An 18082-nucleotide genomic window follows, 5' to 3' on the forward strand; every position below is an offset into this window, starting at 1 on the left:
TAAGGGTGAGAACTACCGACTTAATAAAAATGTCCCTGCCAAACGTGATATGTCTTCTTTTTAGTGTATGATAGTGTTCTTTTTAAAAAAGATTTTATTTATTTTCACAGAGAGGGGAAGGGAGAGAGAGAGGGTGAGAAACATCCATGTAAGAGTGAAACATCAACTGGCTACCTCTTGCCTGAGCCCTGATTTAGAGGAACCTCAACCCAAACATGTGGCCTGACCAGGAATGGAACCAGCCACACTGGTTCCTTTGACTTTGGAACCGTTTACTTTGCCCAGTAGCGCCCAACCTAGCCACACCAGGCAGGGCTAGTCTTCCGATATATTTATTGCGAATATTTTCACTTTGCCGGGGTGTCCAACCTGTTGGCACCTCTGGGCCACAGTGGAAGAAGAGTTGTCTTGGGCCACGTATTCAATACATAAACACCAACAAAAACTGATGAGTAAAAAAAAGATTATAAGTAAATTTACAATTCTGTGTTGGGAATTCATCGCATCCTGGGCCACATGTGGCCTGCCTGAGGCAGGCTGCACACCCCTGCAGGGGTATGTGTATACACACACAGAGACACAGCTATGTGCACATACAGTAGAATACTAATTTTACAGTAGTGGCAACGAAAATGCACACAATCGTTCAGGTAAGGAAAGCCTCCAATACAGAGCGGCGATCTAATGACAAAATTGTACCTCCTGTTACTTGACTACGCCCCTCGGCACTACCGGGCGACGCCAGTGAGAGTTCCACTTTCCCCAGCTCCCGGACTCCCCTAATCCCACGCCTACTGAGGCCCGCCTCTCCCACGCCCCACGTTTAGGCCCCACCCCCTAACGGCTCCGCCCCCCGGCAGGCCCCGCCCTCCTCGCTCCGCCTCCAGCCCCCGCTGGCCAGTCCAAAATGGAGGGCGCTCGGCTGACGCCGTTCGCCCTCCGTCTGCTCTTGCTTGCTGTGCTACCGGCCACAGGGTGGCTGAAGCTGGGTGTTCCTGAGCCGCCACCTCTCGGAGCCCCGCAGGTAGGGCAGGGCGGGCGCGGCTCAGCCCCTCCTCCGTTCCGACCCTCTTGGGAGGCCAGGGCCGTGGGACCGCGGCGTCCGCATCGACTTACTCCACCTCCGCCCCGCAGGCCCTGGGCTGGACTCCGGACCCCGAAGGAGGAGTGGGAAAAGGCACCCAAGGAAATGAGGGGTATGGGAGGGGGGAGCAAGAGGGCGAACGTAGCTCTTGAATGTGTGGTTAAGCCTCGCGACGCGAAACTTAAGATTTTTACGCAGTCCACACTGTTGTCATCCCTGTGGAGTTTTGCCGTCGAAAAGACGCGATCACAAGTGATCTCAGCCTTGGCAAGGGTTCCTCCCTGGGTAGAGCCGGGCTTGGGGGCAAGGCAGTGTTCCTGTGCTGGGAAATGTGGAAGTTGCTCAATAAGGGAGCGCCAGAGCGACTCCAGGCGACTGTTTACCCCCGCCGGTGGCGGAAAAGGTTGTCTGCCTGCGGCATGCAGGTTTCCGGGGTGCACGCCGGGTCGATGGGGCCGCGAACGGAGAGTGAAGACCCAGCACAAAGTCTGACATGTCCTTTTGGAAGGTGATGTGAGAGTAGTGGCTCTTGGAGCATCGTGGGACCAGCCGCACCAGCATCCCCCAACGCTTTTGGGGTGGGGCCCAGGAATCTGTTTAAGTGGGTGATTCTGAGGTCAGCTGAAGGGTGAGGACCACTGTGTCCTTGTAAGGGTGTTTGGTTTCTACCAGGTTTTTTGCCCCAGAGTTATGCTGACCTAAACGAGTATCTGCCTTTCATCAGTTTGAATGTACGGTAGGGAAAAGTTTTCCCAGAATGGAAAGAAACAATGTAGGTACACCTTTTCTTACTAGTCAAGACTTGAATACGACTGACATTAGGAATGTCACCTTGTGCTTTCAACGAATTTTTTAAGAGCTATGGCATTACTCCCCTGGGTACAAAAACAAGAAGCGTATCTCAGTTTCAGATCTGCAGGGGCATTCCAAGAAGCCACAGCGTGCAAGCCCTAAACAAAATAAACACAGACTCAGAGACACAGAGCAGTCTGACGACTGTCAGAGGGAAGCTGAGGGACTGGGTGACATAGGTGAAGGGATTAAGCAAAACAAACAAAAAACACCCTCAGGCACACAGACAACAGTATGGTGATTACCAGAGAGAAAGGGGAGTGGGGGAAGGTGGAGGAGTAAAGGGATAAATGGTGATGGAAGGAGACTTCACCTGGGGTGGTGAACACACAATACAACATACAGATGATGTATTATGGAATTGTACACCTGAAACCTATACAACTTTATTAACCAATGTCACCCCGATAAAGTCAATTAAAATTTAAAATGTTAGTTTGGGAAAAAAATAAAAATGCCAGGTATAAAATTGAAAACAAAGAAAAGGAAAATATATAGATTATAAAGAATTGGAATTGTAAGTAAGGTTATAAAAAAGGCTGTGAAATGAAAACTGGGTTTTTAAAAGTGTTCTTTTAATGTCATCCTAAGTGATTATACCATAAATGTAATGTGGGGGGAGAACAGTTATTTTCAGTTTGTGAAGTGCATACCTATTTAATTTATATAATATTTGTTTTGCAGGAAAGCATCAGAATTAATGTAACTACCCTGAAAGATGATGGAGAGGTAGCTAAAGAACAGGTTCGTCTTCTTTGGTTGTTTTTAATATATCACTTAATTAAGTATTATGCAGCCTATTTTATTTTTGCCTGCACATCTAATTTGGTTAGATAATGTACATATTGTTGATATGTAGAGCTGTCATTTATAAACCATAATGTATGTGCTGCTTTATTTTAAGGTTGTTCTTAACGTAACCTATGAGAGTGGACAGGTATATGTGAACGATTTCCCTGTAAATAGCGGCGTAACCCGAATAAGCTGCCAGACCTTGATAGGTGAGTACCACTAAGTTATTTCCATAATTTTGCTGTTTTGAATAATACTGAATTAGGAAAACACAGTTCTTTGATGTTATGTATTTTCATTTTGAATTAATATACATCATCCCTGATGTGTTTAACACTGTTCCTAGTTTACTTTGGTTATCTCTGGCACACTCACGTTTTCTGCTCATGAGTCTGGCACCGATGGTACTGCACTTGTGGTGCTCGAGGGCAGTGCCAGTGCGCAGAGAGGTGGGAAAGGAGGATCTACAAGCAGGAAGCAGCGTCCCGCGGAAGTGCCTTTCACAGCTGCGGAAAAAGAAAAATGAATTGTTTTTCTGATTCTCTAGTTCTTTCTTTCCTCTACCCCATGCCTATCTAATGTTTTTCTTTTTTACCTTTAAAAATCTTGAGTTGTTTAAAGACAAGCACATTTGTTACATTGGAATGCACCATATTATATGAATGAAATAAAGAATGAGAAATAGGTATAGCATCTGTTTTAATGTATGCATTTAAGACACTAAATTTTTCTTTAAGTATTTATAGCCTATACTTGACTTGTTCTAAATTTTTATTATTATTCAGTTTATAGCATTTTCTAATTATTTGTTGTGGTATTTTCTTGTTCTGTGGGTCTTTTATAAGTAATTGTTTAATTTCTAAATACTTTGGGTTTTTTTCATCATTCTCCTCTGTCTTACTGGTTTTTGTATAATATTTTATTGTCCTTTTAATGGTTATCCTTTAGATTAAAAAACTAGGCCTTTTATCATTTCCCAAACAATGCAAGAGCCTTAGAACACTTCAACTCCATTTGTTCCCTTTCTGTGTTTGCGGTGTTAAATTTGTCGTGCGTTTTACCTCTGTGTGTTCCTCCGCAACGTGCAACGTCACGCTCTTACTGTTCTCGGTCGCCCGGTACTCATTCGAGCTCACTCTGCCACTGCTCCGCATTCCTTCCTGAATCTGTGTTCCCCTCTGGGGTCTTTTTCCTTTTGCCTAAAGAATTCTCCTTACTGTGTTTTTTTAGTACAGATATGTTAGCAATGAAATATCCAAGCTTTTGTTTGTCTGAAAACATCTTTGCCTTGCCATCCGTTTAGGAGGAAACTTTTACTGGATGTGGAAGCGAAGTTCCGCGCATCAGACACTAATTCCCGTTGTCTTCTCACTTCTGTGGTTTCTGCTGAGAATCGGTTTCAATGTCGCTGCTCCACTGAGAATAATATTACTTCCCTTTTTTTCTGATTGCTTTTAAGATTTTTTTCTTTATCTTCGATTTTCAGTAATTTTATTTACTATGATGTGCCCGGGTGTGGGGTTCTTTAATCTGTGAATTGTCATTTATCAGTTTGGGGAAGTTTTGGACCATTATCTTTTTCAACAAATGAAACAGCAAAGTCACGGAGAGACAGTTTTATGAAGACTTGGTCAGATTAAGCTTAAAGGCCAGGTTACTTGGTTCTCAGTAGAAATGTCTGTACCTATTTAAAAAATATTACACAAGTTGGTCTCTACCCCCTTGAGGGTTTGATTTGTTAAGATTGAGGTGAAGCTGTGGCATCTATACTGTTCCCAGGTGTTCCTGATGCATAGTGAGAAGTTCAAACTAGACCAGATGTTTGAACATTGATATTTACTTTAAATTACATAATTATAATTGCAGGTGGAGTCACTGTTTAACAAAAGCTGTAGAATGGTGAGCTGGATGCATGCTCCCAAGGAACTCCGCCTAGTGGAGGGAGGCAGGTGTATAGGAGAAGAGCTACCATTAGTATTTTAAAAACCAGAAAAGGCATGCACTCGGCATCGTAGGTGTATGGTAGCTAGAACTACCTAAGTTAGAGTTTATTTCTAAAATGTGTTTGGGGGAGAGTGAGTGGTACAGAGCATCCAGATAAAGGGACTGGCCCTGAGAAGGCACAGGATCAGTTTAAACCACTGGGTCTGCATTCAGAAAACCCATCGGGTTGTTTTGGCAAATAATCCTTAGATGATAACGTTTGAGGGATAGAAATGAAAACGTTCCTTTGCGGCCGTTTTATTGATACCTGTTGATTTTCCCTTTCTGTAGCAGTTTCTGCCTTAATAAGATAGCCATGAACTCTGTAAACCGGTGGCAACTGCCACACGTCATCTGCCCTGGGGTGGGATGGGGTGCTCTTAGCTAGAGGGGAACACGGCCAGTAGCTGATCGCTCTGTCACTCATTAGTAGGGAGTAATACAGGGCTTACCCACTTTCTTCCCCATTCCCGCCCTCTCCAGACAGTAACAAATCACTTACTTGGGAAAGGACTGAACAGAAAACCCATTGTCCGTATTGTTTGGGTCCTGTCTCACTGGATGAATGAATGAGTGAATGAATGTGCTCGCTTTGCTAAAGCATGGCATTGACTGTGTCTTCTGACCTGCCTTGTGAGTAGTCGCGCCGTATTGGTTAGGAAAGATTGCTGTTGTGGTGTTTTACACAAAACTGGCTAAAGACCATCAAGCTGTTTCCCTTTTCAAATGACTGTAAGCATTGTAATGATTTAAATTGTCTTTGTTTTCATAACTCTGAACTATCAGTGAGGCCAAAGATGAAGAGAGCCTAAGAAGCTAGTATACAAATGTCTGGTTCCATGGAAATGTCATCAAAATAATCAAATTCCGATTCGGTGGCATTTTTTTTTGTTCAAAGCTGTGACCACTTTTTTTTTTTTTTTTACATATAGTGAAGAATGAAAGTCCAGAAAATTTGAAAGAAAAAGAATATTTTGGAATTGTCAGTGTAAGAATTTTAGTTCGTGAGTGGCCTATGACATCTGGTTCCACTTTGCAACTAATTGTCATTCAGGAAGAGGTAGTAGAGCTTGATGGAAAACAAGTAAGATAATATACTTGTTACTTGGGAATTGTAAAGATTTGTGCTAATTGTTATGCAGATGTTCAATTATTTTATTTGTTTCTGACTTCGTAGGAAGAAAGGTACTCCAATGCTGCCTGTATCCAATCATTTAGAATTTTTTGTTTTAGCATTTACTTATTTAGCATTTTAAGTCTTAATTTATTTAAAAAATGATCATATTCATACATGTCTATGTCACTTTAAAACCGTTACAAACATCATTAAACAGAGCAAGGCAGTGAAGAGATTGAATTTGGTGCATAGCTCTGCTACCAGTTCCTCTGGCTAAGTCTAAGTAAATGAAATGGAACTGAGAGCAAGCTTATGCTAGCGAGTGCTACAGCTCAGGGGAATATGGGAATACGGTTAAAGTTGCAAATTAAAGGCTTCAAAGCGGGGGGGGGGGGGGGGGGGGGGGGCGCGGTAAATAAACAGGAATTGTGTGAATATGACAAGTTTTTTAGTTACAGAAATCAGGGGGGAATGTCAGTTTTAAGTTCTTACGGAGTTGTACCATTATTTAAAATAAAGAGTAATTTTTTTTATAGGTTCAACAAAAGGATGTTACTGAAGTTGATATTTTAGTTAAGAACCAGGGAATACTAAGGCATTCACACTACACACTGCCTTTGGAAAAAAGCATGCTGTACTCCATTTCTCGAGATAATGACATCCTATTTACTCTTCCCAACCTCTCCAAAAAAGGTATTTCAAAAGACCATTTTTTAAAGTATTAAGGAAATTATTTCTTTAGTTAGTAGCTTTTTAATCATAGTTAATATGTTTGGAATAAGCATCTTTCAAAAATGCTTATAGCATGTATTACTTTATAAATCCCTTTGAGGACTTTAGGAATCTGTTTTAAGTCCTAATAGAATATTATCAATGCTGATTACATAGGGACATTTTGCTGTAATTATTTACTCTTACTCGGGGTAACCATCATAAAATATGTAATAAGAATGTTGTTCATTTAGGTTCATTTACAAGAAGAAGTATTTTTTTTTCCACCCATGATTTGACCTCTTACATGACAGAACCATAAGTGCTCGAGTTTCCTTTTAATGGTCTTAGTTTATGGCTCCTTTCTGGCATTTAAATATGAATAATCAAGCATGTTTTTCTCCTATGGAAAGATTTATGTTCTTGCAATCCTAAATGCTACTGGGATAGCAGTCTTAGGCCCGGGAGGGGGGACGCCAGCAGGCGCCCAGCACGGTGGTGACCTGGCTCTCCCTCCTCAGCCGAAAGTGTCAGTTCCCTGCAGACCACCAGCCAGTATCTCGTCAGGAACGTGGAGACCACCATAGATGAAGACGCTCTACCTGGCAAATTACCTGAGACGCCTCTCAGAGCAGAGATCCCATCGTCATATAAGGTGAATTGGGTATTTTGGATTACCTTTATCGTAAACATTTTTAGTCATTAGGAAAAGAGACAACTAACATTTAAAGTGAGATGGAGACCATGGGATGTTGTTAATAATGAACTCGTGACTGTTTTAACCTGGTATTTTGAGGTATTTCGGTTTTTCTAAATTTCATTTAATACTAATATAGTCAGATGATGATTGTCAAAGCACTGGATTTCATCTTGTTGGGGATTCTTCAGTTGCTAAGTCGTTCTCGTGTCCCCGTTTGCCTGGTTATGTCATGGCTCTGCCGTGCGTGCACACACACGGGCACGGTGCCCTCGGGATCGCGCACTGTGACTTCAGAGTGTTGGGTCAGTGCGGACTCTCTGCAGTCAGACTGCCTACGTGTGCATTCTGGTTCTGCCTGCCACTTACTAGTCATGTCACCTCAGACAAGTTCCTGGTCTCTCTTTTTTTACCTGTAAAATGGGACGCCCCCTTAGTCTGCAGAGTAGTGCCTATTGGATGCAGTTGTTGTAAGGACTAATAAGTGGGTTCAGATGTGAGTATGCATGGGCACCTACCTTTACGTGGTATGAATGACATTATTCTGCCAGTTGGGGAATAGCAGGGTTCAGAGAGTATCCTCATGTCTCTGCATATATTAGCTAGGCCTTTCCCCAAAATAATGCCCATTTAAATGAGCAGGGTCTGTGGTTAGCCTCAGGATTCCAGAGACGACTCCTGGAGGCAGTTCTCACTGAAGCTGGGCATTGCTTATCTGGGTTGCTGGAGAAACCCAGGCCGCCTTTGCCTGCCTGAGCTCTAGCTCCCTCACTCCGCCTACCAGCACGACAGCCAAGGACCGCTGCCTTCCAAGCCCAGGCCGGCGGTGCTGCCTTAGCTTCCCCCGTCACTCTTGAAGAACACTGTGCTGACTGAGATAAGCCAGTCAGAGAAAGACAAAATACCGTGATTTCACTCATACGTGGAATCTAATGAACAAACTGAACTAACAAGGAAAATGGGGACAGATTCATCTCCATCTGTGGATGGAGAGCAGGAAGACAGCTAGTGGGCGGGGGTTTGGGGGGGAGGGACAGGGGCAGGGAGGGGTGGAGCAAAAAAGAAAAAGGACTCATGGAAGTGGGCGGTATGGTGGTGATTGCTGGGGGGAGGGGTGTATAAGGGGACTAAATGGTAATGGGGAAAAACACAGTAAAGATTTAAAGAAAAACATGTTTTGCACACAACAAACTCCCCATGTGTTCCAAGAGCTGTGATCATCTTTCCTTTCCTTGTCCTCTACCCATTGGAAGCACAGTTAATGCTACTCCATTTTATGTAAAGTAGACTAACCTGCCTGTCAGTTGGCAATTATTTTCACTTGCCAATAGTTAGACAACATTACAAATAATTGTAAAGGGTAGTGATATTTCTTTGCCTGTGTTGTTAGAACATAATTATTAAAATTGTGAATACCTTTACTGCGGTGCATTTTAAAATAAAATGCACTCATTAAAGCGAACAGTCAGGTAAGTTTTGACAAGTGTAGACATCCATGTAACCGCTACCTCAGTCGAGATGTAGACTGTTGCCCTGGCTGGGGGCTCGGTTGGTTGGAGTGTCATCCCATATGCCAGAAGGCTGCAGGTTTGACTCTCAGTCAGGGCACATACCTAGGCTGTAGGTTCAATCCCAGGTTGGGGCACATACGGGAGGCAACTTCTCGATGTTTCTCTCTCAGATTAATGTGTGTGTGTGTGTCTCTCTCTCCCCATTTCCCTTTTTCCCTCCCTCTCCTCCTCTTTCTCTAAAAAAAAAATTGATAAAACATACTGTTGGGTGAGTTTTGTTTTTTTTAAAGATGTAGAATATTATTACCCCAAAGCTAGAGTATAATTTTTAAAGTTTCTTGGAGCTCAAACAAAACTTGCCTATCTAACCAAAACCTTTTCTTCAGGTGGTGTGTCAGTGGATGGAAGCGTTCCGCAAAGACCTGTGTAGGTTCTGGAACAGTGTTTTCCCGGTGTTCTTCATGTTCTTCAACGTCATGGTGGTTGGAGTTACGGGAGCAGCTGTGGTAATAACCATCTTAAAGGTGCTTTTCCCAGTCTGTGAAAACAAGTGAGTATTTTTAACTCGAAAGATTTTATTTCTTTTTAGAAAGGGGAAAGAAGGGAGAAAAAGAGGAAGAGAAACATCCATGTATGGTTCTCTCTTGCACACCCCCTACTGGGGACCTGGCCCTCAACCCAGGCCTGTGCCCTGACTAGGAATGGAATCAGTGACCCTTTGGTTTGCAGGCCGGTGCTCAATCCACTGAGCCGCACCAGCCAGGGCTATTTTTAACTTTTGAAGCAGTATTTTTAGTGCTTAAAAGCAGTTAATATTATTCAGTTACAACTGACATGTGACATCTGATATTACATTGACCTCAGGTGTACAATGTAGTAGTGATTAGATGTTTATATAACTTACAAGGTGATCCCCCCATAAATCTAGCACCCCCCTCGTAGTTATCACGATGTAATGGACTGTATTCCTACGCTGTGCTTTACATCCCTGTGCCTATTCTGTAACTGCCAATCTGTACTTTTTAATTCCTTCACCTTCTTCACCCATCCCCGCAACCCTCCCCCCAGCTGCCACCTATCAGTCTGTTCTCTGTGTCTATGAGTTTATTTTTTTGATTCCACATATAAATGGAATCATACAGTATTTGTTCTGTTTGACTTAGTTCACTGAGCATAATACCCCCTAGGTCCATCCATGCTGTCACAAAGGGTAAGATTTCATTTTTTATGGCTGAGTAATATTCCATTGTATACATATATATGAACCACATCTTTATCCACTTGTCTGTCATTGGACATTTGAATTGCTTCCATACCTTGGCTGTTGTAAGTAATGCTGCATTGAACATAGGGATGCATGTATCTTTTTGAATTAGTGTTTTGGATTTTTTTGGATAAATCCAGAAGTAGGATTGCTAGGTCCTAAGGTAGTTCTATTTTTAATTTTTTTGAAGAACCTCCGTACTGTTTTCCATGGTGGCAGGACAAATTTGAAATCCTGCCAACAGTGCACAAGGGTTCCCTTTTCTCCACAACTTTGCCAGTACTTGTTTGTTGACTTACTGAAGATAGCCATCCTGACAGGTGGGAGGTGGTATCTTATTTTGCATTTCTCGATGACTAGTGACATTGAGCATCTTTTCATGTGTATGGGTCATCTGTATGTCCTCTTTGTAGAAATGTCTATTCAGGTCCTTTCCCCATTTTTTTAATCAGAGTGTTTGGGTTTTTATGTGTGTGTTAAGTTCTATGAGTACTTTATGTATTTTAGATATTAATCCCTTATTAGATGTATCATTGGTGAGTATGTCCTCCATTTCAGTAGATTATCTTTTCATTTTGTTGATGGCTTCCCTTGCTGTGCAAAAACTTTTTAATTTGATGTAGTCCCATTTATTTTTTCCTTTTCCTTCCCTTGCTCAAGGAGACATATCCAAAAAAAAATACTACTAAGAGTGATGTCAAAGTTTACTGCCTAAATTTTCTTCTAGTAGTTTGTTTATTCTTGTATATGGTATAAGAAAATGGACTAGTTTTTTTTTTTTTTTCACATGTCTCTGTCCAATTTTCCCAACACCATTTATTTAAGAGATTGTCTTTACCCTATTGTATATTCTTGTCTCCTTTGTCAAATATTAATTGACCATATAGATATGGGTTTATTTCTGGGCTCTGTGTCTGTATTGTAGAGTAGAAAAGATAAAAACGAGGAAGGGTAAGACAAGTTGGAGGGCAAAGATGTCTTCCTTCTTTTCTAGGCCACCTTCCAACTTTAGAGAAATTAAAAGACATTTATTGCCTGTTACGATGAAGATACTCATCTTGGGGATTCAAATGTGAATAAGACAAACTATTCTCTAAGAACTTACAAATCAAGAGAGAGAGAAAGGAAACAAAAATCTGTAATGGAAATGCAATGTACATAGTAAGAGAGAAACTAAACAAGAGGGCTTCACTATGTATTTTCAACTCCAAATAATAATTTACAATGAGCCCTGGCTGGTGTGGCTCAGTGGATTTAGTGCCAGCCTGTGAACCAAAGGGTCACCGGTTCAATTCCTGGTCGGGGCACGTGCCTGGGTTGCAGCCCAGGTCCCCAGTAGGGGATGTGTGAGAGGCAACGGATTAGTGTATCACACATCGATGTTTCCCTCTCTTTCTCTCCAAAAATAAATAAATAAAATCTTTTAAAAAGAAATAATTTAAAATGAAGTTAATTTTAGAAGAATAGCAAGATATTTCCTGCAGCATTGCTCGTAACAAAACAAAAGCAAAGAGGAAACCTCAGAACTGAGTATCAATGGGGCTCACCTGAGTAATGGTGCACACGTGCTCGGGACGCCATGCAGCCTGTGAACGAAGACATGGATGTGCGGAGACCGCAAGATGTCCAGTTCTCCTAGGTGGGGGGAAGGTGCATAACAATACGACCCCGTTTGGGTACAACAGAAGTATTCTGTGTGTATGTATGCAGGTGCCTAGAACATTTCTGAAATGTCAAAGAAAATACATTATCTCCAATGAGCAGTAATGAGAGCAGGGGTAGAGAGGCTAACCTTTTCTCTTTTCCTCTTGGTGTACAACTTTATTTTTTTTTAATCATACAAAATTACTTTATAAATGTATCTTGTTTCTGGACCCTCTTTTTCTACTCATCTGTTTATCCAGTCCATGCCTGTGGCATGGTCTTAATTATTATGTTTTAATAAAATCTTTGATAGCTGGTTAGGGCAGCTCTCTCTTCTCCCCACTGTTCAGACTAAAAAAATTTTACAGCAGTTCTTGCTGCTTCCCCCTGGAACCTTACAGTCGGCTTGTTCAGTTTATAAACTAACTTCTCTTGATGGTTTGATTGGGATGACACTGAACTTGCAATAATGGGTCTTGGGTCTAATGCAGAGATCTCTCTGGGTCAGGGATGTTAGTAACAGAAGGGAAAAACGCTGCCTAAAGATCTGAGGTTGCACCCAAGTGGTGCGTGCTGTTTAGGAAGCCGTTGGCGCCTGGTCTTTGCCCAACTTGTGCCGACCTAGGGCTCTGAGTAACTCTCTGCCTTGGAGATCTGTTCTTCCCCTTTCCCTTCCCCTCCTGTAGTGTGAAGTAAGGAACTCCTCTTAGACATTTATATTCCTCAGTTAGTTTGCTTAAAGGGAACTGTGGACTCAGAGTTATAAACTAGGTAAAGTGAAGCAGAGCATCTACCCCAGGTATATATTTAATTATAACCTTGCAGTAGCCCTAACTTACTACCAGACTATAGACAGAGGAATGTCTGACTTTTAATTTTTATGTTTCAGAGGAGTTCTTCAGCTGGACAAAGTTAATGTTATCCCTGTGGCAGCTATCAGCTTACATGCAGATAGTCCTGAGAAGACAGCAGAAAACCTTGAATACAAAACATGTATTTGAAGTACCATCTCAAATCACGGACTCTGAATTATTCTCTCGGCTCTAAATTTGCCACTTGAATGTTTCTTTAAATCATTAAGAATCAGTTTACACACTAGAGAAATTGCTCAACTCCTAAAACTGCCTAAAACTTGACTTTTAAAATGTTGAGTTTCTGTAACAGGGCTGGCTACTCATTCAGGTGATGAATTGTTAAGGAAAATTTGAACACAGTGGAAGAGGAGACATCTGAAGAGACTCTGAAATTACCAAAAAGAGAAAAAAAAGGACAACACAAGATGCCACGTGCCAATACTTTATAAGGTGCCTTGGTTAAGGAAATTACATCCACTTCACTACTCTAATATGTCAGACTTTATGAAAAGCACTTTATGAAATTCTAATTTAAAAGCTCAAGAACCTAACACTTATTTTTTTATTCAGTAAAATGTGCCTTTATCTTAAGTACATGACTCAGTATAAAAATTACTGAAGTGTGTCGGGATTTGACTGTATCCTGTACCGAGACCACTTGCCTTGAATGCACCAGGACTTAAAAATGGTAGTAACATGTTCTCACTCTCAAATAAACTTTTTTTGAGGAAAAAAACAGTCTTTTTGGCATAAAAACTTTGTCCAAGTGATAATTACTTCTCTATAATAGTTCCTTTCGCGTACACTGGCTGAACCCAAGGTTCAAGTCAGTTAATAGGACCATCGATATGGAATTAGAGTGTACCTTTTCTTACGGTTCAAAGTACAGTGCTGTTTATCCTGGAGTAGTGTTTGATCTTACTTTGTTTTAACTATTACCCATTTTGACTTCTATTTTACAGTGTGATCAAGTACATACATACAGTACTTATCTTTATTCCATGTGATACTTTCTGTTGTTTTAGTAATAAAATTTATTATTGCATTCCATCATTTTAAACACTGTCCAAGAAAGTTATGGCTGGTTTTTAAGACCACTTTATATTAAGGCTAAGTAGATCTGGATGTAGGGGGAAGGATGGCAGGGAGCAGAGTGAAGGGGTGAGGTTTCATTTTGAGTAGCTGTTTTTAATAAGGAGTGATAGCCCTGTGAAATGTACTATCTCCATAGTATAGATTAAAAAGCACAATTTACCATTTAGATCCTAAAATCACCCACCTAGTCACACTTTTTCTTTATGTCCTTCCTCACTCATTAAGTTGCTAGAAATCACCAGTTCTAACTCCAAATGATGGTGGTCTTTTTCATCAAGCATAAGCTTGCAGATTCCAGCAGGCAAGGAGAGCAGTGCAGGAGGCTGCATACTGACTGGAGAGTACAGGCTCTGCAGTCAGCACGTTCCTGCCCTGCCTTTTCTCCATACCGGTGCGACTTTGGGAGCGTTCACTAACTTTTACTTACACCGGCAGCTGTTGATTATGCCTAGCATCCATGAAGGAATGGGTTTCATTAGGGTACAGAGGGCAGCACAGGCTAAGAAATACCCACTTGCCTATAGTGCAGCCTCTCTCTTGTCTGTAGACAGAAAAAAGTTGGGCAAGGTCATATACAGATACATATTATTTTCCTTTTTTAAATGCACAGTAAAATGAAGGGTCTTTGAAGCTCTCCCAGGGAACGGAGGGAAGCTACCATAACACTAGGCAGGTAGGAAGGCACATTGCATGATTCATGTTTCAATGAGCTACTGGTGTAGAAACGTTCAGGAGCTTCCAGGCTTCCACTGGCACCCAGTCTTATTTCCTAGGAGGAAAAGCAGCCACAGACGGTGGAAGATGCACTATACAAGTGCATATAAATACAAAGACTGCTTCCCAAACCAAGTAACAGCATTTGTGTTGCAGCATCTGTGGTAAGTGAAAAGAAATCAGGTAATGCTGAAGTAAAACAAATTGAATTGCGAGCAGCTTTAAAAAATGCCTTTAATGAGAATCATACTTTTTAAAATCTTACCATTATGAAAGTTTAAAAAAATATAGCACTCAGTGCAATGAAATGCTACATTTAATTATTATTCAAATACTTAAGGCAGGCTTCTCACAGTTTACATGTGAGAATTAGCATGATCCAAACTCTAATATCCACTTTTCATATCTTTCGATGTCTGCAGCAGACACTGACTTAGAAACCTTTTTTAGAGCCATTTCAAAATCCTCCATAGTAGTAGGCATGTGCATTTCTTCTCTTGAAAGATTTCGGATTTCTTCTGGGGTCAAACCTTCGATACGCCTTCTCATTGCCATCAAAGATGCATCCCTAGGTTTTAAATTAAAAAGCACCACAAAGTGATACTTTGAATGAAAACCTCTTAGAAAATTATCTATTTCCTATAAGTGTAGGAAAAGCTAACTGATCCATTTAGGTTATTTCCCCTTCCCCCCTCTGTACTTAGTACCTTTCTGTTTTTTAAAAGGAGAATCTCAAGATTCAAGTAGCTCTGTCCCTTTACCAAGTTTTTCAGCCTATTTAGCAGCCACCACGTAAACAAAGAGATGGCAACACACGGCCGCTTTATGTACGTGCTCACATCATCACCAATTCCCACACTAGCCCTGCGTGAGACGCTTGCTTTCGAGATGAGGAAGCTAACGCAGTGAAGCACCTTGCTAAGGCATCTCAGCTAATACTTAAATTAGGATAAAATTTATGAATCAGCTGGAATAGAGGCAGTCTTTTGTTCTTTTTACTGCTATTCCTATCACATTCAGGAGTACAGATTGTGTACTCTACTTGGGTATGCCAAATCAATTTCACAATGATACTTCCTACATAATGGTATATTGAACCTATACACCAACATTAATTGTTCTAACCCAGAACAGTTAATGATTTCCTGTTTTACACCCACTGTTCTAACATTAGCTTCTTGAACTTGTTTTCAAATGAATACTCTCCACTGACATGTAGGATATACCAGTATCTTACCAGCACCTGCTAACACTAAATACCAGAACCTGTGTCTCTGACTATAGACGATAATATGGGTCTTTATTCTTTACCTGTCTAATTTGACATCAAAAACCTCATGAAACACCCATCCTTGCTTCCAAAATAATTCATACCTGCACACGTTGGTAATGTCCGCACCTGAATAACCTTCCATGTTTTCTGCTATACTCGCAAGGTCAACATCATCAGCCAATTCCAGCTCACGCAGACTTATTCGTAATAGCTCCTCTCTGCCTTTTGCTAATGTAGAAACAAATTCAACAATGTAAGCCTTCAACATAAACACAGTGTGTTGTTTTTTTCAAGTCTACTTTGTGTGAGAAGTTGTTTCCAATTCCTAGAGCTCAGTTGCTTAAAAGCCATTCTTCACTGAATTTTAAATTTCCTACTATCAGGGCTTTGAGGCTCTAGATAGAGCCAAGCCAGTAACATAAGGGAAAAAAAAGCACCCTACATTTGTCTCTTGAAAATTTATACCAAATTTAAAAATTTCTAAGCAAAACTACTAAAGAGTTAGGAGCCCTCTGACAAGATTCCCATGAAGATACCTGATGGCAATGGAATATAGATTCTTTTTTCAAGACGTCGCCTTAAAGCCTCATCAATATCCCAGGGAAAGTTAGTAGCTGCCAGAACCATAACCATTTTGGAAGGGTCATCATTTTCAGAAGCACCTCCAACACCTAAGAGAAGGGGAAGGAAAGAGTAAAAAGATAGTGAGATATACAAAATAAAGCTCAACTACTGAAAGATCATCAAATAATATTTAGGACATTACAAGGTAGCAAAACCATCAAGCCTTCTTAAGACTTCTAAAACTAACTGGTATATATGTGATCTTTGGCCTAAGAAAAATGAGTTGTAGTGTGCAAAAACTATGACTCAAATAGATTTAATCAAAAGACCAGGTCAGCTCAACTATATACAATTTTTTTTAAATTTTCAAAAGCATACATATCCCTCTTGAAGGTCAATTTATCTGCATTTATTTCAATTTCAAGGCCAAAACAAGAGAGCAGCACATATGCCAAAGGGTGCCCTGTGAACAGCCACCGTTTCTGGCCTGGCGCCACTGTCAGTGTGCCCAGTGTCATGCTGCCCAGCCATCGGGAGCCGTGCGGGTTAGCGCCAGGAGCAGGCTCGGGCGGTCCGTGCGCACACTCGTGCCTACCGTCCATCTGCACCAGCAGCTCCGCCTTCACCCTTCTGCTTGCTTCGTGCTCTTCCGAGGTCCCCCTGCGGCTACAGATGGAGTCAATCTCGTCGATGAAGATGGTGGCTGGAGAATAAAATCGAGCCTAAAGGAAGAAACCAGGAAACACCAGGTTTTTATTCATTTAAAAATAATCTATAGAATATCAACCAGAAAATAGCTGAGGAGCTTGCCACACTGCTTCTCTCCCTCTCGTCCTAGAACTAAGGAGAGAGGGTAGAACTGGAACAACTAAAATACAGTTTCTGATACAGACTTCCGTGCTTAAACATTATATGGCAGTTTTTTTTTTTGCTATTCAATACAGTAACTGGATACGTATTTACACATGAGTGATAGAAATACAGGATTATCCTGGGTACTACAAAAAATATGAACTAATGGGAAAACACAGATACTGGTTATGTGTTTTAAATTTCTAGAAAAAAATTTGGCTAAAATTTTAAATAAAAGAACATAGATTCCCTCTTAAGAAATTTTAATTAAATTGCCATTTTTCATTTGACAAATACAAGTACTTTTTTTTATCCTTGTAAGTAGTCAACTAGAACAGTGAATTTATATGGTCCAAGTTTTTCTTTTTTAGATAAACTCACATAAAGTAACACTCGATGTAAACCAGGTTAAATTGTACAATTCAGTATTTAGTATATTCACAGTGTTGTGCAGCCATCACTACTATCAAATTCCAGACTGTCTTCATTGCCCTGAAAAGGTAACTCATGTTTCCCTAACCCCCGGCAATCACTAATTTACTTTCTGTCTCTATGCCATGGACTTGCCAACTTGGACATTTCGAATACGTGGGACAGCACACTGTGTGGCCTTTGTGTCTGGCTTCTTTCACCGAGCGCAGTGTTTTCCATGTCCGTCTGCACTGTAGCTAGCACATACAGTACTTCCTTCCTTTTTACGACTCAATAACATCTCCCAAGCTTATTTCTGCACCTTTAATGTAGTTCTTCCTCAGGCCAAAGGACAGGAAAGACTGACTCATTAAATAACAGATGTAGTCGGGTATTAATCTAGTAAATAGCTCCATAAGACTCAGCAGTATCACCCTTCTCTAAAGGAGTCTGAAGGAACATTTTATTACAGTAACTACAGAAGTTTATCGTTAGTCATTTTTACAGGAAATACCCAAACTTATAGAATCCCCGCCCAAGAAAGAACCTAAATGATGACAAAGATTTCTCAAAAAAGCCTGAGGGAACAAGCAGCAATTTAAAGGGTTTTCTAAAAACAAATGTCTATGGCGGCAACTGAGCATCACAAACTGGAACACGCGAT

The 18082-nt window shown here is 41.0% G+C and overlaps 2 protein-coding genes across 5 annotated transcripts in view; one reads left to right on the plus strand and one right to left on the minus strand.

Moving 5' to 3' along the window:
• The first annotated feature begins 871 nt into the window (after positions 1-871).
• Positions 872-12922, plus strand: GINM1 (glycoprotein integral membrane 1). Of its 2 annotated transcripts, none has more exons than XM_036024884.1 (8): positions 872-1024; positions 2621-2680; positions 2841-2937; positions 5644-5795; positions 6365-6521; positions 7064-7194; positions 9134-9297; positions 12545-12922. In XM_036024884.1, exons 1-8 carry the CDS (start codon positions 908-910, stop codon positions 12654-12656), a joined length of 990 nt encoding a protein of 329 aa, XP_035880777.1. In that variant the 5' UTR covers positions 872-907; the 3' UTR covers positions 12657-12922. The 2 variants fall into 2 exon arrangements, with proteins under 2 accessions (XP_035880777.1, XP_028365027.1); XM_028509226.2 differs by having other exon boundaries at positions 873-1024; positions 7061-7194.
• Positions 12923-13536: 614 nt separating this feature from the next.
• The window catches only part of KATNA1 (katanin catalytic subunit A1), a 32299-nt gene continuing 27753 nt past the window's right edge, over positions 13537-18082 (minus strand). For all 3 annotated transcript variants that reach the window (XM_028510380.2, XM_036024882.1, XM_036024883.1), the window contains 4 exons: positions 16751-16877; positions 16128-16262; positions 15693-15819; positions 13537-14886 (listed from right to left, as the gene is read on the minus strand). In XM_028510380.2, coding sequence (XP_028366181.1) covers positions 14688-14886; positions 15693-15819; positions 16128-16262; positions 16751-16877 — 588 coding nt within the window. In that variant the 3' untranslated portion in view covers positions 13537-14687. The remainder of the gene's footprint in view (positions 14887-15692; positions 15820-16127; positions 16263-16750; positions 16878-18082) is intronic.

Source organism: Phyllostomus discolor, chromosome 4 (assembly GCF_004126475.2).
Source record: "Phyllostomus discolor isolate MPI-MPIP mPhyDis1 chromosome 4, mPhyDis1.pri.v3, whole genome shotgun sequence".
Taxonomy (NCBI): domain Eukaryota; kingdom Metazoa; phylum Chordata; class Mammalia; order Chiroptera; family Phyllostomidae; genus Phyllostomus; species Phyllostomus discolor.

Bases quoted from the DNA above. Each gene is read 5' to 3' on its own strand.
- GINM1 (XM_028509226.2), top strand. From the start codon at position 908: ATGGAGGGCGCTCGGCTGACGCCGTTCGCCCTCCGTCTGCTCTTGCTT. The intron at 1,025-2,620 runs GTAGGGCAGGGC...TTTGTTTTGCAG, and splicing joins CACCTCTCGGAGCCCCGCAG to GAAAGCATCAGAATTAATGT. The intron at 7,195-9,133 runs GTGAATTGGGTA...CCTTTTCTTCAG, and splicing joins AGATCCCATCGTCATATAAG to GTGGTGTGTCAGTGGATGGA.